This window comes from Sapajus apella, unplaced genomic scaffold, assembly GCF_009761245.1.
Source record: "Sapajus apella isolate SASKATOON/1434 unplaced genomic scaffold, GSC_monkey_1.0 scaffold95, whole genome shotgun sequence".
In the NCBI taxonomy this organism is placed as follows: Eukaryota; Metazoa; Chordata; class Mammalia; order Primates; family Cebidae; genus Sapajus; species Sapajus apella.
This window is the reverse complement of record NW_022437035.1, coordinates 856,687-880,475: the sequence shown is the minus strand read 5'-3', so window position 1 is coordinate 880,475 and position 23,789 is coordinate 856,687. Positions and strand designations below refer to the sequence as shown.

The window sequence follows — 23,789 nt, the reverse complement described above, 5'->3', positions numbered from 1 at the left end:
TGAGCCCAGTATTTCAAGATCAACCTGGGCAACAAAGAGACCCCATTTCTACAAAGAAACTAAGTCCACGCAGGGTACTGGCGGGTAGCATTGCTTCTACATGAAATAATTCCATTTATAAAGGTTTCAGGCCAGGCGCGGTAGCTCACACCTGTAACCCCAGCACTTTGAGAAGACATGGCAGGTGAATCACCTAAGGTCGGCCAGCCTGACCAATATGGTGAAATCCCATCTCTACTAAAATGCAAAAAAATTAGCCAGGTGTGGTGGTGCGCGCCTGTGGTCCCAGTAACTTGAGAGGCTGAGGCAGGAAAACTGCTTGAATCTGGGAGGCGGAGGTTGCAGTGGGACAAGATTGTACCACTGCACTGCACTCCAGCCTGGCGAAAGAGCAAGACTCCATCTCAAAAAGAAACAAAACAAAAAAAAACAACCAAATTTGCCGGGCACAGTGGCTTACCCTTGTAATCCAAGCCTGAGCACTCTGGGAGGCTGAAGCAAGTGGATCAGTTGAGGTCAGGAATTTAAGACTGGTCAGCATGGTGAAACCCCATCTCCATTAAGATGAATACAAAAATTAGGCATGGTGGTGTGTGCCTATGTTCCCAGCTACTCAGGAGGCTGAGGCAGAACTGCTTGAACCCAGGAGGCAGAGGCTGCAGTGAGTTGAGATCACACCACTGCACCCCAGCCTGGGCAACAGGGCGAGACTGTCTCAAAAATAAAGAAAAATATATATATTTTTTAAGATGGGGTTTCACCATGTTGGTCAGGCTGGTCCCGAACCCCCGACCTCAGGTGATCTGCCCGCCTTGGCTTCCAAAGTGCTTGGATTATGGGCATGAGCCACCACGCACAGGCAAAAATAGCTTATTAGAAACTCAAGACAAAGTCTTGCTCTTTTGCCCAGGCTGGAGTACAGCAGCAAGGTCATAGCTCACTATGGCCTCAAACTCCCAGGCTCAAGTGATCCTCCCACCTCAGCCTCCCAAGTAGTGAGGACCACAGGTGTGCACCACCATGCCCAGTTAATCTTTAATTTTTTTGTTAGAGACAGGGTCTCACTATGTCTTGCAGGCTGGTTTTGAACTCCTGACCTCAAACAACCCTATACCTCAGCCTCCCAGAATGTTGGAATCAAGCCACTGTGCCCAGCTGCTGGTTATCTGTTCTACACTAAAAACTATGTGGATGTACCAATCAATGCTGAGATGCTCTGATAAGTTCACAGGAATCTGTTTTCCCAAATCACCACAAAACTGCTTGTGTAGCCAGTATAGGAAACAAGGAAGTTGGCTACTAGGATTCCCCGAATTACTTTTGTTATTGTTTTTGTTGTTGAGGCAGAGTCTCGCTCTGTCTCCCAGCCTAGAGTGCAGTGGTGTGATCTCGGCTCACTGCAACCTCTGCCTCCTGGGTTCAAGCGATTCTCCTCCCTCAGCTTCCTGAGTAGCTGGGATTACACGCGCATGCCACCATGCCCAGATACTTCTTGTATTTTTAGTAGAGATGGGGTTTTCCCATATTGTCCAGGCTGGTCTCAAACTCCTGATCTCGTGATCCACCTGCCTCGGCCTCCCAAAATGCTGGGATTACAGGTGTGAGCCACCATGCCCGGCCCCTGAATGGCCAGTGTCACCTGTGTTGTTAAAGCTGAGCTGATGACAATTACACAAATGTTAACTGAACAAAGTGCCACACTAAGTGCCTGTGTCTGAAGATGGATGAGACACAATCTGTGTGTTCTCAGAGCTTCTCCAAGGTGAACTTTTCTGGGGCTTAACCAGCAACTGGCCAGGAAAAACAGCTTCAACTCTTATCAATAACTGTGCTATTTCAAAGTACTGGCATTCTCCCAGGGCACCCCCCAGGGTGTCAAAATTTAGCCAAAGCAAACTCCAAATGAACACAAAGTACTTATTTTCTCAAAGGAAAAAAAAAAAAACAAGCAAAATAGAACAAAAACCCCCCCCAGATTTATTTAGCTTAACATTTCCCCTGATCTAAAAAGAAAGATGTCAAAAGAATACCTAGAACATATACACAAGCACCTATTTCAATGAACTCAGATAACCTAAAAGAAAAATGGGCAAAGTTCTGTTCAACGGAGAAAATTATCTTCGCTTCTGGAAGATGTTCCCACGTCCCATTCCACGTCCTCTTCCTCTTGCAGCCACTGAAAGGGAAGGAGAGAAAATATGAGGTCAGGTCAGTGTGGTCAGTGAATGCTCAAAGCACAGAGTAGCCAGGGCCCTAGGACACCAGTTAGAAGGGTTCTGAAGGGTTTCCTGGTCCAACACCACCCTAGCCATTGCATTTCCCCCACTTTTTTTTGGTTTTGTTTTTTTGAGACGCAGCCCCATTCTGTCGTCCAGGGTGGAGTACAATGGCGCAATCTCGGCTCACTGCAACCTCCACCTCCCGGGTTCAGGCGATTCTTGTGTCTCAGCCTCCCAAGAGCTGGGACTACACGCATGCACCACAATGGAGATAGTGTTTCACCATGTTTGTCAGACTGGTCTTGAACTCCTGACCTCATATGATCCGCCTGCCTCAGCCTCCCAAAATGCTAGGATTACAGGCGTGAGCCACCGTGCTGGCCAACAGCCACTGCATTTCACAGAGGGGGTGGAAACGCGGGCAGGGGCTGAGGACTGGCATCAGAGCAGGAGCTAGTACCACCATGTTGCCTTCCAGGCCTACAGTGCTCTCTGCAAGAGGCTGGGAGGTAGCATACTGAGGGCAAAGAAGGTGGTCTGAGAGCTACAGAAAAGACAAATTCCTGGGGCTGGCCTCGGGTGAGCTAAGAAAACATTACAGATATAATGAATTCATTTTTTCAATTCTGAAACAAATATAGTAGTTAAGTGTTAACATCTATTATACCTAGGTGAAGGGTAATATTATTATTTTTTTTTTTCTGAGAAAGAATTATTTCAGGCTGAGTACGGTGGTTCATGCCTGTAATCCCATCACTTTCAGAGGCCAGTGAATCACCTGAGGTCAGCAGTTTGAGATCAGCCTGCCCAACATGGCTAAACACCATCTCTACTGAAAACACAAAAATTAGCTGCACGTGGTGGTGTGTGTCTGTAATCCCAGCTACTGGGAGGCCAAGGTTTCTCCAACCAATTGAACCTGGGAGGCGGAGGAGGTTGCAGTGAGCTGAGATTGAGCCACCACACTCTAGCCTGAGCAATGAAGACTCCATCTCAAAAAGAAAAAAAAAAAAAAAAAATCTATTTCATAGTAGCAAAAACAAAACACTCTTCATATAAACAGTATGATAAAACTGCTGTTCTCCTCTGTAACCCAGGGGTTCTAGGATAGGACAGGCTTTGAAGGACAGGTGAAATATTCTGATGGCTACTAACTGGAGCCTCATCTCTCTGCTCATACAGACCTTGCAGTTGTCCCAAAGAGCAAGAGAAGAGAGCTCACCTACCAGCGGACAGGACCACAGCAAAGGGCTGGGAGGAACAGAGGGCTCAGGCAAAAGTCAGTGGGCCTGGGTAAACTCACTGCCAAGGGCCTTGCAGTGCACACCCATAAGGTGTATCTTTTGCTAGAGAAGATGGTGACAATGAAGGTGGCCCTTCCCTGAGGAAGCAGAAAGAGCACTAGTTCTAGCCATAAAGCCAGAATTTCTGAAAACTCTTCCTTCCCCAGGACAAAAGGTACAGAGCTTCTGATTCTATCTTCTCACAGCTGCCTCTTGTCTGGGAAGGGCAAGGAGATTCTCTGTTTAGTTTTTTTTTTTTTTTTTGGGGGGGGGGAGGGCATTTCAAAGGATTACACACTATTACATCTTTAAACTTGAGCTTTCATCCATGGTTCCTGGCTCACAACTCCTGTAGACCTTGTTATAGTATTTTGTTATAACATTGGGGCACTTTAGGCCTCAGAAGCAGGACTCAGGAAACAGAATCTCTCTCCAAACTTCTCCTGCCCTCCCTTCCACCTGCCCAAGGCAGGACCCTAATCTGATTGTGGGTCACAAGACCTCACTCCAGAGAAAGGTCCTGCCCTATGCCCTGGAGGAAGAAATGCTGCAGAGAGGCCAAAAAGAATCTGGACAGGCCTTGCGGGGTTTCCTTACCCTACCTATTAGTATTAGATCACACCCTTTTGTCTAATTGCATTTCCACATGGTTGTCCATCCTTCTGTCTTGTCTACCCAATGAAGTCTCTATAAAAAGGCTCAAGAGGACAGGGTTAGGGGAGCTTTGGGACAGCTGACCACGAGGAGCCCAAAAGGAAGGTGAGCAAGAACTCATCCATGTGCCGGGAGGGAACTCCATGCGGACAGAAGCTCTCGTGCTTCGGACCCTTCCAGATTTCACCCTATGCATGCATCTCTTCATGTGGCTGTTTGAGTTCAAAACCAGGCTGACCAACATGGAGAAACCCTGTCTCTATGAGTAATTAAAAAAAAAAAAAAAAAAAAAAGCTGGGTGTGGTGGTGCATGCCTGTAGTCCCAGCTACTTGAGGCTGAGGCAGAACAATCACTTGAACCCAGGAGAAAGAGGTTGCAGTGAGCCGAGATCGCGCCATAGCACTCCAGCCTGGGCAACAAGAGCAAAAAACACCTCCATCTCAAAAAAAAAAAAAAAAAAAAGAAAAAAGAAAAAATCCTTTGTTGTAAATCAGTAAACTTAAGTATGTGATTTCTACTCCAGCAAATTCACTGAACTTAAGGAGGGAGATGTGAGAGCCCTGATTTCAAGCCATTCAGACATTCTGGAGGCCCGTGCTTATGAATAGTGGGGAATGGAGAGGTAGTCTTGAGGGACCAGGCCCTCAACCAGTGGTTTCTCAGGCTATCTCTATATAGATAATGTCAGATCTTAAAAACACCCAGCTGATGTCTACTGCAGAACTGACTGCTTGCTTGGTCACACAAGTCTTCTTTGTTGATTGCTGTGTTGTGAGAGCAGAGGAAAAACACAGTTTGACTTTTTTTCCTGTATAAAACATGTATAGCAGCTAAAGATACCATGGAGAATCCAGTGCCTTCCCTGCCTGCAAACGCTTTTTTTTTTTTTTTCCAACCAACACTAAGACAGTTTCTAAGGGCCGCAAATACTTTATCTAATCCACATGGTAGAACTTCTCAGGAACCTAAATATAAAACCAAATTAAGCTAACTAAGAAGCAAGGCCAGACACTAGGGGACTGGGAAAAGGACAGTCCCACTTTTGGAATGTATTAAAGGAAGGCTTTATTTCTAAAAATGGAAGTCCACTGTGAGATCTCCCTAAGTGCATGCTCAGTGTCTATCCACATTACCCAGTCTCCCTAGGAAATGCTGCCCTCACGCGTCATGAGTCAGCTCATCCGCTCCGTGCTATGACTGCTCAGCAAGATAGACAAGGGCAAGCCATCCCAGACTCTTGCATAGAACTTGTAAAAAAGAAGGGCCTCTCCAGGCACGGTGGCTCACACTGGTAATCCCAGTACTTTCGGAAGCCGAGGCAGGTGGATCATTTGAGGTCAGGAGTTCAAGACCAGCCTGACCAACAACATGGTGAAACCCCATCTCTACTAAAAATACACACACAAACGAAATTAAATTAAAAATTAGCTGGGCATGGGAGTGCATGCCTATAATCTTAGCTACTTGGAAGGCTGAGGCAGGAGAACTGCTTGAACCTGGGAGGCAGAGGTTGCAGTGGGCTGAGATCAAGCTACTGTACTCCAGCTTGGGTGACAAAGCAAGACTCTGTCTCAAAAAAATATAAAAAATTAAAATAAAAAAAAGGGCCTCCTAGAAATTTATTACAGATTTATCAACTCTTTCACTGAAGACAGGAATGCTGTCTTCTTAAGACAATTATTAAGACAGCATTCCTGTCTTCAGTGAAAGAGTTGATAAATCTCCTATAACGAATTCTTTTCCTTTGGATTTTATGTAAGCCCTGTTACTGGGATCAGATGCAGCAAGACAGAGAAGGCCAGGCAAGGCCTCATGGCCTCACAGAATCTCTCCACGCTGCAAGGGGAAGGGGTGGCAGTGGGTGTGGGGAGAGCAGGGGCCAAGCCCACTTCATCCCCAGGCAGTAACAAGGCCCCTTTCCATAAAACACAAGACAAACCTGTATTTTAAAACCTGTGCATGAAGAACACCTACCTTGGGCCTTGAGAATAGCAGCTTTTCCTCGGCCAGCCCCTGAGCCTTGGTTTTTATTTTTCATGCTCTTTAACATGGGTGCATTCTTCAGCATGTCAGGCAAAATCAGAAAGCGAATTTTGCTGCCACGGATGTATACCTGCTCCAGCTGTGCCACTCGGCCATCTCTGTATGTGACTGTGATGTTGGACATCTGGAAGGAAATCACCAGATAATCAGTTAACGGTCAACAGCACCAGTGCTGGAGAGGGCCATGACTGTTGGGAGGGTTAAGTCCTGAAAAGCAGACTGACGTTGTGACAAGCTGGTGAATTACTCGGCAATGGTCAGTACTAACTGTGTACGCCAGGGACTGCACTGAGCACTTTACCTAAACAGTCCTCACAACACCTCCAGTGTGGGTATGAGTACCCATTTTTATGGGTTAAAAAAACCAATGCAGTTATCCAAGGTCAAACAGCTGGAATGCAGGGAACTCCAGATTTGAACCAGCTGGTCTAGCTTCAGAGCCTTAGCTCTGCTGTACTGCGTGCTGAGGAAACATGTGAAGAGCTCTTCAAGGTGCTAGATCCTAACTAAAACAGGTTCAAACTGCTAGTCCAACTGTGTCTTCCCCTGCATTGCCTGGCAGTCAGATTTCAAAGGTACCACGAAGGTCATGAGTATATACCAGATGCGGTTCTGACCCTCCAGAGTGCATACTCTAGAAGGTGGAACAGAACCCTCTAGCTTGAGTGACTAGGGATTGAGATATGGAGGACACCCAGCGTGTACAGGTACCACAGGACCTATACAGAGGGCCTGAAATTACAAGCAGGCACTTGGGCAGAAGTCTACAGGATGCGAGGACCAGAGCAGTCGAATAATGACCCTGGACAGGGCTGTTATTTCAGATAAAGGGTCACTCAAGTTTGTTGACAGAGGAAAGATCAACAGGGTTAAGGCAGCACTTAGGAAAGATAAATGTGTCAACATGGATAGACTGTAGGCTGGACAAATGGGGAGCCTGGAGTTGAGACCAGCTTAGCATGGGAGGGTGACACCAATCTGCCAGCATCAACCTCAACAAGCACCACATTTACAGAAAAAGCAGCTTTTACTGTATGAACCTTCTGAAGTGAGAGGACTCTAATTTATTCAGAATGGGTCAGCCTATATTGTTGAGAGAAGTGCTTGTCTCCCCAGATTTGTCTGGCTAGTTGCCATTTTATACTCATTCATTCTTTTCCTCAAGTGCTAGCTAACTGGCCACCCAGCCTCTGTTTGAACACTCAGTGAGAAAAGAACAACTATGGGCTGGGTGTGGTGGCTAATATCTATAATATCAACACTTTGAGAGGTCATGGTGGGAGGATCACTTGAGCCCAGGAGTTTGAGACCAGCCTGGGCCACACAGTGAGACCTTGTCTCTACAAAAATAAGCTGGGTGTGGTGGCAGGTGCCTGTAGTCCAGCTACTTGGGAGGTTGAGGTGGGTGGATCACTTGGGTCTGGGTGGTCGAGGCTGCAGGGAGCTGTGATAGCGCCACTGCATTCCAGCCTGGGCCACAGAGCAAGATCCTCTCAAAAAGCAAACAAAACTATGCTCTGAGGTCACCCTGCTGTATATGAGCAGTTTCTAGAGGAATGGTTTCTAGAGCTTCCACTCACTATCACTGTTTTACCTTCAGGGCAACAGGGCTCCAGTTTTCCATAAATCTTCTGCTCCAGGCTCCTCAATCCCAGCTGCTTACCAAATTTTCATCCAGTTCCCAAGTCCTTGCCAATCCTTTACTTCCCCTGAAGAATACCATAACCTCTAGTGCCACAAATGAATGCCGGGTATGGTTAAACTACCCAAGAGAGAAACTAGATACAACTCAGGCTCACCCAAATCTGTCTGACAGTTAGTTAAAATGTGTTTTGGGGCTGGGCGTGGTGGCTCACGCCCATGATCTCAGCACTTTGGGAGGCCAAGGCAGGGGGGTCACCTGAGGTTGAGACCAGCCTGGCCAACATGGTGAAACTCCATCTCTACAAAAAGTACAAAAATCAGTCAGGAATGGTGGCAGGCGCCTGTAGTCCCGGCTACTGGGGAGGCTGAGGCAGGAGAATCACTTGAACTGGTGAGGCGGAGGTTGCAGTGAACAAAGATTGCACCACTGCATTCCAGACTGGGCAATAGGGCAAGAATCTGTCTCAAAAAAAAAAAAAAAAAAAAAGGGGGGGGGGGGGGGGGGCGCTTGGGTGCCTGTGCCACACTCATGACTCAGTAGAAGACATAAAATAGGCCTGAAGACCTACAGGTGAGACCCAGCTCTGCCATTTGTCAGATATGTTAACTCCAGGTATACTTCCAGGCTTCTCCCAGCCTCAGTTCCCTCACCTACAAAGCTGGGGAAAATACAAGAGAACAAAGCCAACATTTACTGAGCACTTATTAGAGATCAAGTGCTGGCCCAGGTGATTTCCCCACAGTAGTTCATGTTACCCCACAAAACCCTACAAGGTGGAGAGATGAAGTGGCATAGCCATTCAGAGGCAGATCGGTGCCCAGAAATCCAAGCCCTTTCCCTCTATTCTCCTGCTTGAGATCACACCACTCTTACATAGCCTGGCTGGAGTTTGAACCCAGTTCTGTCTAACTCTAAACTCACATTCTTAATTACTTCATCTGATCACACTTCCTGAAACTGTTAAAAAGCAAATTAGGCCAGAAGCAGTGCTTCATGCCTGTAATCCTAGCACTTTGGGAGGCCAAGGTGGGAGGACTGCTTGAGGTCAGGAATTTGAGACCAGCCTGGGAAATGCAGCAAGATTCCATGCCTACAAAAAGTCAAAAAAATTAGCTTAGTGTGGTGGTGCATGCCTGTGGTCGCAGCAACTTGGGAGGCTGAGGTGGGAGGATGGCTGGAGCCTAGGAATTCAAGGCTGCAGTGAGCTATGATTATGACACTGTACTCCAGCCTGGGCAACAGAGTAAGACTCTGTCATTAAAAAGAAAAGAAACAAAACAAAACAGCCAAGTAAACAAGGAAAAATATGTCTAAATGCTGTCTCTATTGCCTAACACATAATAGAGACTCAGTAAATGCTAAAGCTGATTGACACTTAAAATGTGTTTTAGGAGCTGTGCCATTGCTAAGCCACACTCCCTCCAGCACCATAGAGGCACATCTCACTCTTTCTTTGTCAGAAGCTGTTACAACAAGACTTAATCTAGGCATTTCCATAAATGAACTATGTCCTGGCTGAAGCAGGAGACTCCAGTACCATTTGACTCCTATTTCAACCCTAAGAATCAGGCTCACTATTGCTCTCGCTTTCCCTGCAGCGCTGGCTGATGAGAACAGCTGGCTGTAGACAAAACCCCAGTCTCACTGCACACATGCCTGCTAGAGCTTGCTAATAAGCCTGAGCTGTGTTTGGATCATACGCCAAAGGCAGCAACTGTCGAGTAAACCAGATTTTAATCAAAGCCAGGCAGGAACACCCAGTTTAATCAACTTTCCTCAACAGCCACAATGAAACACAGATGGTATAAGCCAGGTGCCCAACTGAAATGACATCCTGGGGGAGAGGGAGAGAATCTTTGTAGTATAGTCAAAGCGGTGGGAGTTTCTCGGATACCTGGGCCAAGACGGAAAAAGTTAGCTCCAGGACTGTGAAGGTGCACTGGGGTGTCTCAGGTCTGTCAATACACCAGAAATGCACAAACTCTTTAGGACAATTTCACACATACACAAAGGCAGAGACGCTTGGTTGCCACTGCTATTATATGAATACCAACTGATGCATGATGAATGCATTCCATGCATTCATCCGCTCACAAACAGTTCAGGAAAAAAAAGCATACAATAGCTAAACTCAACCACATTGAATTCAGAGGTTTCAAAAACTTTCCTAGCAATAGTTACGGGCAATTTTCTGGCCCAATCATGTGAGAGTTTCTTTTTGTTTTGTTTTGTTTTTTTGAGACAGAGTCTCACTCTGTAGCCCAGGCTGGAGTGCAGTGGCACGATCTCGGCTTACTGTAACCTCCACCTCCTGGGTCCTGGTTCAAGCAATTCTCTTGCCTCAGCCTCCTGAGTAGCTGGGATTATAGGCAAGGGCCACCATGCCCAGCTAATTTCCATATTTTTAGTAGAGATGGGGTTTCACCATATTGGCCAGGCTCGTCTTAAACTCCCGACCTTGTGATCTACCTGCTTCGGCCTCCCAAAGTGCTGGGATTACAGGCGTGAGCCACTACACCCAGCCAAGAGTTTCTTTTGGGTTCTAATTTTTATACAGTGACACAATACCATCTTCCACAAGAGACCATTTTTTCCAAAGATGGCTATTCTACCACAGCCAAGAAAATAGATTTCAAACAGTCCCATCAGCGATTGGGTGGTCATGTCAAAGCCCCAAAAGCACAATGTCTGCTTGTGCAGAACTCTACACCAATTTCTCCCACTAAAACTTCTAACAGGTCACTTAGAATATAGTGAAATGGGTATGACCATTACTCTCTGTATTTGCTTGTATCATTTATAATTTGGTTCAATTTTTTTTTTTTTTTTTTTTTTTGAGACGGAGTTTCGCTCTTGTTACCCAGGCTGGAGTGCAATGGCGCGATCTCGGCTCACCGCAACCTCCGCCTCCTGGGTTCAGGCAATTCTCCTGCCTCAGCCTCCTGAGTAGCTGGGATTACAGGCATGCACCACCATGCCCAGCTAATTTTTTGTATTTTTTTAGTAGAGACGGGGTTTCACCATGTTGACCAGGATGGTCTCGATCTCTTGACCTCGTGATCCACCCGCCTCGGCCTCCCAAAGTGCTGGGATTACAGGCTTGAGCCACCGCGCCCGGCCTAATTTGGTTCAATTTTTACAAAATTGGGGACATACCTTGGAGTTTTGTTATTTTTCTCACACTTATGCCAGCAGCATTTTGACAGACATCGGACATTCACCTACGTAATTTTACTAGATTAATAATATTCTTTGTAATGTACCCCAATTTTTTAACCATAATTTATTCAACTCTAGTATTAGAAACGTTGATTTTCATTATTAATAACAGCACTGCAGAGGCAGGCAAGGTGGTGTGCACCTGTAATCCTAACTGGAAGGCTGAGCAGTGAGGATTGCTTGAGCCTAGGAGTTTGAGGCTGCAGTGAGCTTCATCATGCCACTGAACACTAGCCTGGGTGACAGAGGCAGTCTCTTAAACAAATGACAAGCAAAAAAAAAAAAAAAAAAAAAAAAAAAAAAAAAGCAGCACTGCAACGAATACCTTTGTACATAAACATTTGTCCATAATTTTGAACTGGTTCCTAAAAGTAGAATTATTGTTTTTTTAAGACAGGGTCTTGCTCTGTCGCTGAGGTCCAGGGTAAATGCAGTGGCATGATCACAGCTCACTGCAGCCTTCACTTCCTGGTCTCAAGTGATCCTCCCACCTCAGTCTCCTGAGTAGCTGGACTACAGGCACATGCCATCACACCAAGCTAATGTTTTGCAGAGTCAGGGCCTCATTCACCCAGATTGGTCTCCAACTCTTGGACTCAAGCGGTCCTCCCACCTCAGTCTCTCAAGTGCTGGGGTTACACATGTGAGCCAGTGTGCTGGGCCTAGAGTTTCTAAATTAAAATTAAGTCTTCTACTCTGGTATATGTTAAATGCACTTCCAGAAAGGATATATGAATTTACACTTCTACTGACAGTGTAGCAAGAAACCTGTGTAGCATTGATTTTATTTTGCCAATTTTCAAGTTTAGACATTCTTACTGTAATTTGCTTATCTGCTGGATAATGGTATTTTGGTCAGCAACAGACTACATACATGACAGTGGTCCCACAGGATTACAATTCTGTATTTTTACAGTACCTTTTCTGTTTACATACACAAATACGCTATTGTGTTACAGCTGCCTACAGTAATCAGTATGGTAACACGCTGTACAGGGTTTGTAGAACATACAGTCTAGTTATACCATCTAGGCTTACGTATGTACAATCTACGATGTTTACTCAATGACGAAATCACCCAATGCATCTCTCAGAACATATCAGGCAACACTGTCAGGCAATACACGACTGTACTTTTTCTTGTGTGAATTATCCATTTTATGACTCTATTTTTAATTGGAGTATATGAAATACAACAACTTCCCTTCATAAAAAAAAATTATGAGATGTTCTAAGTGTCCTAAGTGTTCACAATTAGCTAGGCTAGAACACTTTGTAGAGTTCGCTAAGAATCTATGAAGGAACCTCTGGGAACCTTTCACAAGGGATTCCTGATAAAATCCACACCCATTAACTCCCCTCTACATTAACTACAGAAATACGGTCTAGTCTATAAGATAAATTTTGTGTTTATTCCTACTCATTCCTTATCTTAAAGCTCCTTTAATGGCTTTTAGTATTTGACCAAATATCTGACTACAAATATTCTTTCTTAATTTGTTCTGATTTTGATAAAAAAAAAAAAAACAAAAAAACCAAAAAAACCCCTCAGTTTCCCCTTGACACTGAATATCAACAGGATGCTTCAGGCTAATGTTGAGTACAAATAGCCAATAACAGAAACTTCCCATTTGGGGACCTCTAGCTTTAAGACATCCATCCCTGGGATGGAAGAGATCAGTGATGTCCCACCTCTGCTACAAACAAAAATTGGCTAAAAAGGACCCCATGAAGAGCAATGGGGGGCCCTGCTCAACCCCATCCACACTGGGCCCTTAGGAGATGCTCATAGCAACAGAAGTAGGGCGCCATCATGTAGAGCTGATGCCATATCCTGCAGCACTGGCCACTGGTGGATGCTTGGCTTACAGCTGTGGGAACCAGAAGGCGAACAAAAGCTCCCTGCCTTCCCAGCTGAACCTCAGATGCACACCTTCTGACCCAATAAGCACCATTTCAGGGACCTCGGCCTAGGTTTCACATATACATATTTTCTTCTAAAAAAAAATACACACAGACAACAGACAGGGTCTATGTTGCCCAGGCTGGTCTCGAACTCTTGGGCTCAAGTGACCCTCTTGCCCCAGCCTCCCAAAGTGCTAGGATTACAGGCATGAGTCAACATGCCTGGCCATCTTTTACATATGCAAATGTCAAAAACAGTGCTATGGTAACAGGGTGCCTTAAAGCTACCTGAGGGATCATAAAAGCATATTTTGTATATGGGGCTGTTGTTGAGGACATCCTCTAATAGTGTCTCCTGTATCAGTGCCAGGAAATCCACCTGATTGCTATTTTAACTTAAGAACACTATGCATTTTGGAACTGATGATCTTCCCTGCTTAACCTTACACTGGAATATACCTTTATTTGTATACAGGGATTCAGATTTACATTTCTGGATACTGACTACTGGGCTTCATTTTATGTTCTACCCCAACTTACATGCACCGTGAATCTATTTATCTATTTTTATCCTGCCATGGAATCTTTTTAATTTTAGAGATAGGGTCTTGCTTTGTCACCCAGGCTGGAGTGCAGTGTTGCGACCAGAGCTTACTGCAGCCTGAACTGCCAAGTGTGCTCAAGTGATCCCTTTGCCTCAGCCTATGGAGTAGCTGGGACTACAAGCATAAGCCATCACATCCAGCTGATTTTTAAACTTTTTTTTGTTTTTTTTTTTGAAGAGACAGGGTCTAACTATTTCTGAAAGGGGACAGAATAAAAAGTAAATACTAAAACCCCAAAACAGGGAAGGTGTGGCTCAGGCCTGTAATTCCAATACTTTGGGAGGCTGAGGTGGGATGATCACTTAAGTCCAGGAGTGCAAGACTAGCCTGGGCAACAGAGTGAGATCCTCTATTTAAAAAATAAATAGGCCAGGCGCGACGGCTCATGCCTGCAATCCCAGCACTCTGGGAGGCAAAGGTGGATAAATCACCTAAGGTCGGGAGCTCAAGACCAGCCTGACCAACATAGAAAACCCCCCGTCTCTACTAAAAATACAAAATTAGCCAGGCATGGTGGCGCATGCCTGTAATCCCAGCTACTTGGTAGGCTGATGCAGAAGAATCTCTTGATCCTGTGAGGCAGAGGTTGTAGTTAGCTGGAATCATGCCATTACACTCCAGCCTGGGCAATAACAGCAAAACTTTGTCTCAAAAAATAATAATAATAAAAATAATTGAAGAGGAATAATAAAACCTCAAAACAGGGAGTGCATATTCAGGGTAACTTGAATCTATGCTCCTAAAAAAGAAAAAAAAAAAAAAAGAAAAAAAAAGATAAAACCCTAAAAACATGCAGGGAAAAGAGTCCATACCAACAGCCAAAAGTTGTTTCGGTGGGACTCTCTCATCTTTTCCAAATCTTTGTGCTGTGCTTTTGTGTGTGTGCGTGTGAGACCTGGCTGGAGTGCAGTGGCGCCATCATAGCTCACTGCAGCCTTGACCTCCTGGGCTCAAGTAATCCTCCTATCTTCCCCTCCACCTGAATGGCTGGGACTATAGGCATGTGCCACCACACCGATCTAATTTATTTTATTTTTTTTTTAGAGGCAAGGTCTTGTCATGTTGCCTAGGTTGGTCTTGAACTCCTGGGCTCAAGTGATCCTCCTGCCTCAGCCTCTCAAAGTGTTGAAACTACAGGGGCAGCCACCCCACCTGGTCCCACCCCACTTTTGTAACAGAAAACGTTACTGAACAAGCAAGAAAAAGTGCTGAGAGGATGTTCTCATTCCCAAAAGGCAGAATGATTGGGTCTGGGAAGGACAGACAGCATATGGTGTACCACAGGAGCCATAAGCCTCACAGCCTGAGATGTGCTGAACAAACTAAACTGTGTTCAGTGTTCACCCACTGCTGGCTTTAACTACGCCACGGTCTGCTGGTTCTTATTCAATGTGCCTAGGTTTTGGTAGACCCAGTGAAGCCTCTACATCCTGTTATGGATTAAACCACGTTTCTCACGTTGAAGTCCTAATACCCAGTACCTCAGAATGTGATCATACTTAGAGACAAAAAAAAATCTTTACAGCCCAGATGTAGTGGCTCCAGCACTTTGAGACACCAAAGCAGGAGGATCACTTGTGGCCACAAGTTTGACACTGGCCTGAAAAACGTATCAAGACCTCACCTCTACAAAAAATTTAAAAATTAGCCAGGTATGGTGGTGCACACTGGTAGTGCCGGCTACTCGGAAGGCTGCGGTGAAAGGAACTCTTGAGCTATGATCAAACCACTGCACCCCAGCCTGGTCAACAAAGCAAGACTTAGCCTCAAAAAAACAAAAAGGCTGGGTGCAGTGACTCATACATACAATACTAGCACTTTGGGAGGCTGAGGCAGGCAGATTGCCTGAGCTCAGGAGTTCGAGACCAGCCTGGGCAACATGGTGAAACCCCGTCTCTACTAAAAATACAAAAATTAGCTGGGCGTGGTGGTGGTGAGCATCTGTAGTCTCAGTTACTCGGGAGGCTGAGGCAGGAGAATTGCTTGAACCCAGGAGGCAGAGGTTGCAGAGAGCTGAGATTGCTCCATGGAAATCCAGCTGGGAGACAAGAGCAAAATTCTGTCTCAAAAACAAACAAACACAACTTTACAGACATAATTATGTTAAGATGAAGTCATTAGGACGAGCCCTAATCCAATATGCCTGGTATCCTTATAAGCAGAGATGTGGACAGAAACACTATAGAAGGAAGACCAAGTGAAGACACAGGGAGAAGAGAGCCATCTATAAGAAAGGCCTGGAACAGATCCTTCCTTGACATCCCTCAGAAGAAACCAGTCTTGCCAACACCTTGATCTCAGACTTCCAACCTTCAGAACTATGAGGAAATAAATTTGTGTCGTTTAAGCTGCCCAGTCTGTGGAACTCTGTTATGGCAGCACTAGCAGGCAAATACAAGAAGGGAGGCAGGTGGTTGCCCCCCACCTGTGGTCAGGCATGTGACATGCATCCTCTGCACTACGGTTCCTCCTGCCGCCAATGAGCTATTTTTATCCCTGATTTAGAGGAGGGACCAGAGGATGAGGGAGGTCCAAAGCTCACCCTAAGTCACAGTAGGTGACAGGCTACAAGCGGATTCCAGGTCTGTCTGACACCAAGGTCTGTGCACTTTGTGTCACGTTGACTGCGTCTCTGAATGACCACCAAGGTCATCTGGTTAGACATCTTCACGTTACGGATGGGATGTCAAAGGCCCTGGAACCCCAGCAAGTTGTCCAAATACATACAGCTAGTTGAAAAACTCATTAAGATTCACTATCCCAAATCTTGCATTTTCCTCAGGATGAGCATGCCTTAGGCCAGAGGACTGGATCTATGAAGGACAGATGATAAACCGATCTACCAACAATCTATTTATAGATGATAGACCTATCTACTGTCAGTAAACTGATCTATTAACAGTGATGTGATAAACCTGAGTCACCAGAGGTCTACTTCTCTGCATGCCAGGGAACTGACCAAGCTTGTCAACCTTGAAGGAAAATGACAGACGCTCACAGCTACAAAAAAAATCACAAATAGAGGCCGGGCGCGGTGGCTCAAGCCTGTAATCCCAGCACTTTGGGAGGCCGAGGCGGGTGGATCACGAGGTCAAGAGATCAAGACCATCCTGGTCAACATGGTGAAACCCCGTCTCTACTAAAAAAACTACAAAAAATTAGCTGGGCATGGTGGCGCGTGCCTGTAATCCCAGCTACTCAGGAGGCTGAGGCAGGAGAATTGCCTGAACCCAGGAGGCGGAGGTTGCGGTGAGCCGAGATCGCGCCATTGCACTCCAGCCTGGGTAACAAGAGTGAAACTCTGTCTCAAAAAAAAAAAAAAAAAAAAAAAAATCACAAATAAATGATCCCTGCAAAGCAATGGATGGTTAGGATGCCTGACTGTGGTGTAAGACGCTTTACCTCTCTGACCTTCTCATCTGGAAAAAAGCAGTAGGAACCGTATGTTAAATACTTACAATATGTGAGACACTGAGCTAGTACTGCACACGTGTAACTCATCTGATCTTTCTAAAAGTCCCGGAGGTGTAGATATTACTCCTGTGGCAGTCTCAGGGATGTGCTAATCAGATCTCCCTTCAAAAGAGAACAGGATATGAGGAGTGCAGGCAGCCAGCAGTCTCTATCTTATTCAACCTGAGGCTACTCTCTCCCCAGGCTGCCAGCCAATGGACTGAACACACCAGGGGTATGAGTCCACCCATTTCTGCCCCATGCCAGACTCTTCCAATGAGCAATCGCTGCTTTGCTGAGACTTCCTCAAAACTGCGCTGTAGTCTAAGGCTCTTCCTGCTCAATCCTCTTTCCTTTCCCTTCTCTTTTCACCAGCCAGACCAGCTTCACAGACTGAAAATTTCCCTACCTAGTACTGTTTCCTTGCTATTTTATCCTTTATTCTCATTTCTCCCAATAAATACCTTGCATACTTCTGTCTTGGCATCCACGTCAAAGAACCCAAAACAGTATCACCCCCATTTTACAGATGAGAAAACTGAGTGGTTAATACAATTAAGGTCATATAATTAGGATTCAAACTCACATCTCTGACTCCCAAGCCCAAGTTTTTAACCAACAGTTTAAACAAAGAAAGTGTGAAGATATAATTGAAAAACAATACTCTAAAAATTCAGATGACTATGCAAAAGGCCAAGTTGAGAGGAAATCATATCAGGAAAACGACTCCATTATTTATCATCAGAGTGATGAGTCCTTTAATCTCATTCTCCCTATTTTATGGATGTCAAGACTATCACCAAACCTGCTTACCTCACAAGGTAGTTGCAATCATCAAATGAGATTCTCCCTCCAAGAGAAAAGGGAAACAAATACAGTATGTGAGAAGATTCTGCTAACCACAAGGCAAGTGGAGGCAAATGGATAATGGCTCTGAATCTGAAGGATTCTACTGAAGTAGCACTTCTCTCAAATAGGCCCCCAACTCTGGGGATGGAAAAAACAAAAAGGACAAAGTAAAATATTCGAAACCTCCGAATGGCTTTCCTGCCTCAAGACTGTGCCTTGTTCATGCCCACATTCCCAGAACCTATAACAGTGCCTGGCATGCATTAGGCGCTCAGAAAATCACTGCTGAAAAATAAAAAATAAATAAGAAAAATAAAAATAAGAAAAAAACAAAAAAAGAAAATCATTGCTGAATGAGAATAATTTTTTTTCAAAGACCCCCACACCTTTCCATTCCTCTGAGACACAGGTCCATTCCTTCCACATAGCCTCATGTGCAAAGCAGGATACCTGGCAGTTCATGTTGTCCTCTGCTTCAATGAGCTTCCCACGATATACCTCGCCGGTGTTCGTTTCGCATGTCACAATGTGGCCCTCGGCCTCATGCAGTACTTTAATCGGCACACCAATAGACATCTTGGCAGGAAGAGTTCTACAGTGAGAGAGACAACAGTCAGTTCATCTTTCAGAGACTGAGAAGGCATGCGGCACATACCATGCTTCCTTCAAGGCCTGGCCCTCCATGAAACTTAGCAAAAATGCCAAAACTGAGTTTTTTTTTTTTTTTTTTTTTTTTGAGCCACAGTCTCGCTCTGTTGCCAAGGCTGGAGTGCAGTGGCATGATCTAGGCTCACCATAACCTCTGCCCCCCGGGTTCACGCGATTCTCCTGCCCCACCAAGTCAGGCTAATTTTTTTTTGTATTTTTAGTAGAGATGGGGTTTCACCGTGTTAGCCAGGATGGTCTCAATCTCCTGGTCTCATGAACCACCCATCTTGGTCTCCCAAGTGCTGGGATTACAGGTGTGAGCCACTGTGCTCGGCCCAAAGCTACATTATCTACAAAAAACAAAACAAAAACAACTCAGCTCCTGGCTTGGAGGAAACTATCTGGCAAATATGTGCAAGATGTGGGGTGAGAAGGAACGGTAGGCTGGACAGAGGTAAAAACTGAAATGAAAAGAGAGCATCTCCCATCGACCACATGTCCCTGCTACCCTATGCCCCTTAATCTTCATCTAACTGACCACTAGCCAATACTGTTCATGTCGGGGAGAGGGGGTTGGAATGTTATTTGTTGCATTGTTATTGTCAACCTGTAATTGTACATGATTACATTTTGAAAATAATATAGGCCCAAGCTGTCCAATACAGCTCATGTCCACATGTAGCTATTTAAATTAAACTTACTTAAAACAAAATAAAATTAAAATAAAAAACCCAGTCTCAATCCCAGTGGCCATATTCCAAGTGCTCAATGGCCATATGTAGCTAGTGGCTCCCCTATGGAAGATGCAGATACAGACCAAAGGACCCATGCACATCTAGGAGAGGAGGCTACACTTTTAATTCAGCCCTTTTACCCGTCACTTACTTTACCATCAAGTATGAGAAAATATCAAAGTGACAATGTGCTATATTCAGGAAACGCTTGTCATGGAGGAAAATCAGGGAAATCACCTGATTTGACCTAGTTAAAAGAATCAAGCAGCCGGGCGTGGTGGCTCACGCCTGTAATCCAAGCACTTTGGAGGCCAAGGCGGGTGGATCGCCTGAGGTCGGGAGTTCAAGACCAGCCTGACCAACAAGGTGAAAACCCGTCTTTAAAAAAAAAAAAAAAAAGAATCAAGCAGTGAACATTTTATTGAGATAAGCAACGACTCAAAGTTGGAACGGAAGTACACTTAAGAGAGAACATAAGGTTGAAGAGGCAGGTTCCTTTGGTGAGGATCCCTTGCTTTCAGCTTTAGGAGTCTAGATTTTATGCTGAAGATAGTGGGGGAACCACTGCACGATTATAGGTAAAGAATGACGCAATGTAAAGGTAGCAGCATTTATTTACAAAATGGATAGGATGTAAGGTTTAGAAGCAGAGAAACTTGTTAAAACTTCTCCAACAGTGTGGAAACCATGAGGGGACCACTACCTGAAGGCAGAGATGCAAGTAACTTTTAAAAGAATGACCGGCCGGGCGCGGTGGCTCACACCTGTAATCCCAGCACATTGGAAGGCCGAGGCCAGTAGATCCCTTGAGCCCAGGAGTTCAAGACCAGTAAGGGCGACATGGTGAAACCCCATCTCTACTCAAAAAAAAAACAGAAAAAAGAAGAAAAAAAAAAGCACTCATAGGATTTGGGGAAAGGAAATACTCAACCAGAAATGACTTCAAGATTACTGCCTGGAAGCTTTGAAAAACACTGACCTGGAGAGATACAAAAAGTGAAAGCATGCACGTTGAAGCTAATGAACTTACTTCTAGGCGCTAGTGAAGCGACGCTCGCTGATGTCTGCGTGGCCCAAGCTTCCCGCTTTCTTCCCTCCCCGAGCCCCGGAAAGTTCCATGCAGCGAGTCTTTCTCCAGCCCCTGGCCCCTCACAGGAACCTCGACCTCCCCTTGACCGTCCCCAGCCTCACCGGCTCCGGCCTCCTTCTCTTCGGTGCGGCAGCAAAAGCGTCTACGGCGAAGGCGTGAGTTCAGCGAATGGCGGGCCTAGCTCCCAGAATTCCACTCGTTCCCAAAATGCTGCGCGCAGGGCCCACTTCCTTCCTTTCCCCACTGGTGAGCGCGGTCTCGTCTCCGCTTCCTCTTCACTGCGCCCGCCGGCTGGGAAACTAGGGCACCGCTACGATAGTTCCGGCACCGGAAGAGACGGCTGATAACTGAGCCCGGGGGCCGCCGGAAACAACGACCCTTGGGCCGGCAAGGAGCAGGAGAGGGTGCTCGCACTTCCAAGTACCCCACACCAAGGACAGGCTGGACGGCACGGCGGAGACCCGGGGCCTGGGCCCTCAGACCCGGAGCAGCAGGAGGTTGGGCCAAGGGCCAGGACTTCCCCCTCACAATTTAATTTTTTGATCCCGGCACCGCCAGGTAAGGCGCGCCCTGAGCGAGGCGAGGTATCTCGTACGGATAAAATTAGGTATAGAGTAGGGCAGCGGCCGGCTCAGCATCATCCCTAAAGGCAGTTGGAAGAGAGTTGTTTGGCGCTTCGGCAATGCATTCATTGGGCGGGACCGGTGCTTACACCTAAGGCTGCAAAGGAGCGGGACACGGGAGAGGCGGAGCTTGCTGAAGGGACGAGCCTCTGGGCAGCATCTGTACATTAAGCGCGCGAAATTCGGGGCGGGGCTCAAGGGAAGGGGCGGGGCTTCCGGGGCCCGTGTCCTGGTGGGCAGCGCGTCTACGCAGGATTGGGCGACGGGGCGGGGCCACCCGACGCAGAAGCGGCAAATAGCCGGGGCGGGCTTAAATTGGGAGGCTGGGGGCGTCTGGAATCAAAGTTTGGGGCGGGGCTTATAGAAGGGGCGAGGCCTCCAGATTCGAGACCTGGAACGGCCGGGGCGGGCCTTGAGGCGGCCGAGCCGCCGCCTCCAGTTCTCCCCACCGCAGCGGCGGCGGTGGCGGCGGAGGAACTCGATACGCACCGACCGTCCTCCCGTCCTAGCCGAAGCGGAAGCTGTAGCCCACTCTGGGCCGGGGCCATGGGCGCCCCGCGCCGCCCGGGTCATGAGGACGGAGGCGGAGGCAGCGGGGCCGCCGCTCGAGCCCGGTCAGTGCCTCTCTGTGGGCCCAGTCCTCACCCTAGGAACGAGGGGGACCCCGCCCTAGAGCGGGCCAGGGTCCAGCCGCGCGACCTTGGGCCGACTCCCGCCTCGCCCCCACACCCTCCTCGCACCAGTCAGTGGGGGTTTCCTGACACTCGCAGGATTGCGACCCTTGTCAGCATGGTGGGAGGGTCCGGGTAGCAGGGGCGCCACCTTCCGCAGAAGCGAAAAGTCCTGCTGGAGCCGCCTTGGGAACTCCCGGGTCTTGGGGAACCGTGGAAGACTGAGGCTGAGAAGGGCCGGGAACTGGCCAAGAGCACCGAGCCATGGAAGAGCCGGTGTCCTGGCTTCCCGAACTCCGCGTTTTGTCTTGCTCCTGTTCTTCGCCCTCTGGTTCCCTCTGCCACGCGGTAGCCTGAGCCCCTTTGGGGCGGAGACCCAGGCTGGTATTCAATGCCTTGGCGGTTAGTTTGCTTGCCCAAGAAGTAGGGGAGGGGGAAGACGTGACTCCTGTCCTGTTTAAGGGCAGGGCTGATGAGAAACGGAGTGCTAGCTAGTAAACTCAGGTGAAGTGCCAACTGTGGAAGAGGTCAACAGCATGTGGAACCCTGACCCTCAGGTTTCACTCCCAGGGAGTTCTCTTTTGTGTTTGCTGTGTGGAGTAGGGGGATTTACATCCCTCCTTCTGCAGTTATCTAACCCTGTGATCTTGGACAAGGTACTTGTCTTTCCTGAGCTTCAGAGGAGGAATGGCTCACATTCGCAGGGAGCTTTCTATGAGGCAGGCAGGCGCCGTGCGCAGTTGTTTACATGCAGTGCCTCATTAATCCTCATAACGACTCATTGAAGTAGGTGCCCACTGTGATGTGCACTTTTGCAGCTGAGCAGACTGAGTCTGAGATGGGTTAAGTATTCAAGGCTAGTGCACTGCGTGTCTTCCTAAGTGACAACCGCTAACTGAAGTCAGGGCAGGGCCTTCCAGGCAGCCCCTTGGCTCCAGGCATCAACATATGGCTGTGGGCTAAAGCTGTTACGGGGACACATGCCAAGGCCTCGCCTAACCTTATCACCCCCAACATGAGCATCTCTAGGTCTGATCCGCCTTTGCCAAGACTGGAGATGGCCATGTGGAGGCTGCTGGGCCTCAGGATCAAGGAGTTCTAGGGCGGGGCAAGAGGAGGAGGGGCAGCTGAGTTTCTCAGGGCCCTAGAGAGTTGCTGTCCTATGCCATATTTTACAGCTGGACACTGGAAGGCATGGGCAGAGTCACAGCCTCGCAGAAGATAGCCCAGCTAGTCAGTGTCACAGCCCAAGCCACAGAGTAAGAAGGGACCCTCACATGGAGGGCTGTAGTCTGGAAGCCTGGGGTGTGGAGCATTGAAGTGGCAAGTCGGCCTGGGCATCTCAAGGTATGAGGTCTTTTTGGAAAATGCCCTCCATTCCCCAAGTACATCTGAGTGCCTGCCCTAGGCCGAGGGCTGGGAAGAGGCAAATGCAACCTCATCCCCGTCTGCCACTGAAGAGTTCTCATATCGTTCAATAGGGGAAAGCAGATGCCTCTTTAAGGACTCCGCATTGAGGGGTCCTGAGAGTGAGAGGGATGGAGACAACATGAACATTTCAGAGTAAGGCAAGCTTGTCCAGCCCACAGCTTGTGACCCAGGACAGCTTTGAATGTGGCCCAACACAAATTCATAAACTAACTTTTTCTTTTTTTTTTTTTTTTTTTTTTTTTTGAGAATGGAGTCCCGTTCTGTCACCCAGTTTGTAGTGCAGTGGCGCAATCTCGGCTCACTGCAGCCTCTGCCTCCCAAGTTCCAGTGAGTTTCCTGTCTCAGCCTCCCGAGTAACTGAAACTACAGGCACTCGCCACCAAACCCGGCTAATTTTTTGTATTTTTAGTAGAGATGGGGTTTCACTGTGTTAGCCAGGATGATGTTGATCGCCTGACCTTGTGATCCACCCGTCTTGGCCTCCCAAACTGCTGGGATTACAGGTGTGAACCACCGCACCAGGCCACAAATTCGTACTTTATTAAAACATTACGAGATTTTTTTTCTGCAATTTTTTTAAAGCTCATCAGCTATCATTAGTGTTAGCGTAGTTTATGTGTGGCCCAAGACAATTCTTCCAGTGTGGCCCAGGGAAGCCTAAAGATTGGACACCCTTAGATTAAGGGATGTGTGAGAGCAAAAGCTGGGGAGGAAAC

The 23,789-nt window shown here is 47.1% G+C and overlaps 2 protein-coding genes across 7 annotated transcripts in view; one reads left to right on the top strand and one right to left on the bottom strand.

Annotated features, from left to right (window-relative positions):
• Positions 1–1,951: 1,951 nt before the first annotated feature.
• SNRPD3 (small nuclear ribonucleoprotein D3 polypeptide) lies at positions 1,952–20,865 on the bottom strand. Of its 2 annotated transcripts, XM_032256643.1 has the most exons (5): positions 20,450–20,582; positions 20,163–20,237; positions 18,327–18,468; positions 6,132–6,324; positions 1,952–2,176 (listed from the first exon to the last, which is right to left on the bottom strand). In XM_032256643.1, exons 3-5 carry the CDS (start codon positions 18,450–18,452, stop codon positions 2,115–2,117), a joined length of 381 nt encoding a protein of 126 aa, XP_032112534.1. In that variant the 5' UTR covers positions 18,453–18,468; positions 20,163–20,237; positions 20,450–20,582; the 3' UTR covers positions 1,952–2,114. The 2 variants fall into 2 exon arrangements, with proteins under 2 accessions (XP_032112534.1, XP_032112536.1); XM_032256645.1 differs by lacking the exon at positions 20,163–20,237 and having other exon boundaries at positions 20,450–20,865.
• Positions 20,866–21,356: 491 nt separating this feature from the next.
• The window catches only part of GUCD1 (guanylyl cyclase domain containing 1), a 14,692-nt gene continuing 12,259 nt past the window's right edge, over positions 21,357–23,789 (top strand). For 4 of the 5 annotated variants that reach the window (XM_032256642.1, XM_032256638.1, XM_032256637.1 and 1 more), the window contains exon 1: positions 21,357–21,585. In XM_032256642.1, the coding sequence (XP_032112533.1) occupies positions 21,543–21,585 (43 nt within the window). In that variant the 5' untranslated portion in view covers positions 21,357–21,542. The remainder of the gene's footprint in view (positions 21,586–23,789) is intronic. The other variant, XM_032256639.1, reaches the window with a different exon arrangement.

What these genes read in the sequence shown, in the direction of transcription:
- SNRPD3 (XM_032256645.1), bottom strand. Translation starts at nt 18,452, where the DNA reads ATGTCTATTGGTGTGCCGATTAAAGTACTGCATGAGGCCGAGGGCCAC. An exon ending in AGGACAACATGAACTGCCAG is followed by an intron (nt 6,325 to 18,326) that starts GTATCCTGCTTT and finishes ATTTCCTTCCAG; the next exon opens with ATGTCCAACATCACAGTCAC. An exon ending in TGCTATTCTCAAGGCCCAAG is followed by an intron (nt 2,177 to 6,131) that starts GTAGGTGTTCTT and finishes CTTCCCTTTCAG; the next exon opens with TGGCTGCAAGAGGAAGAGGA.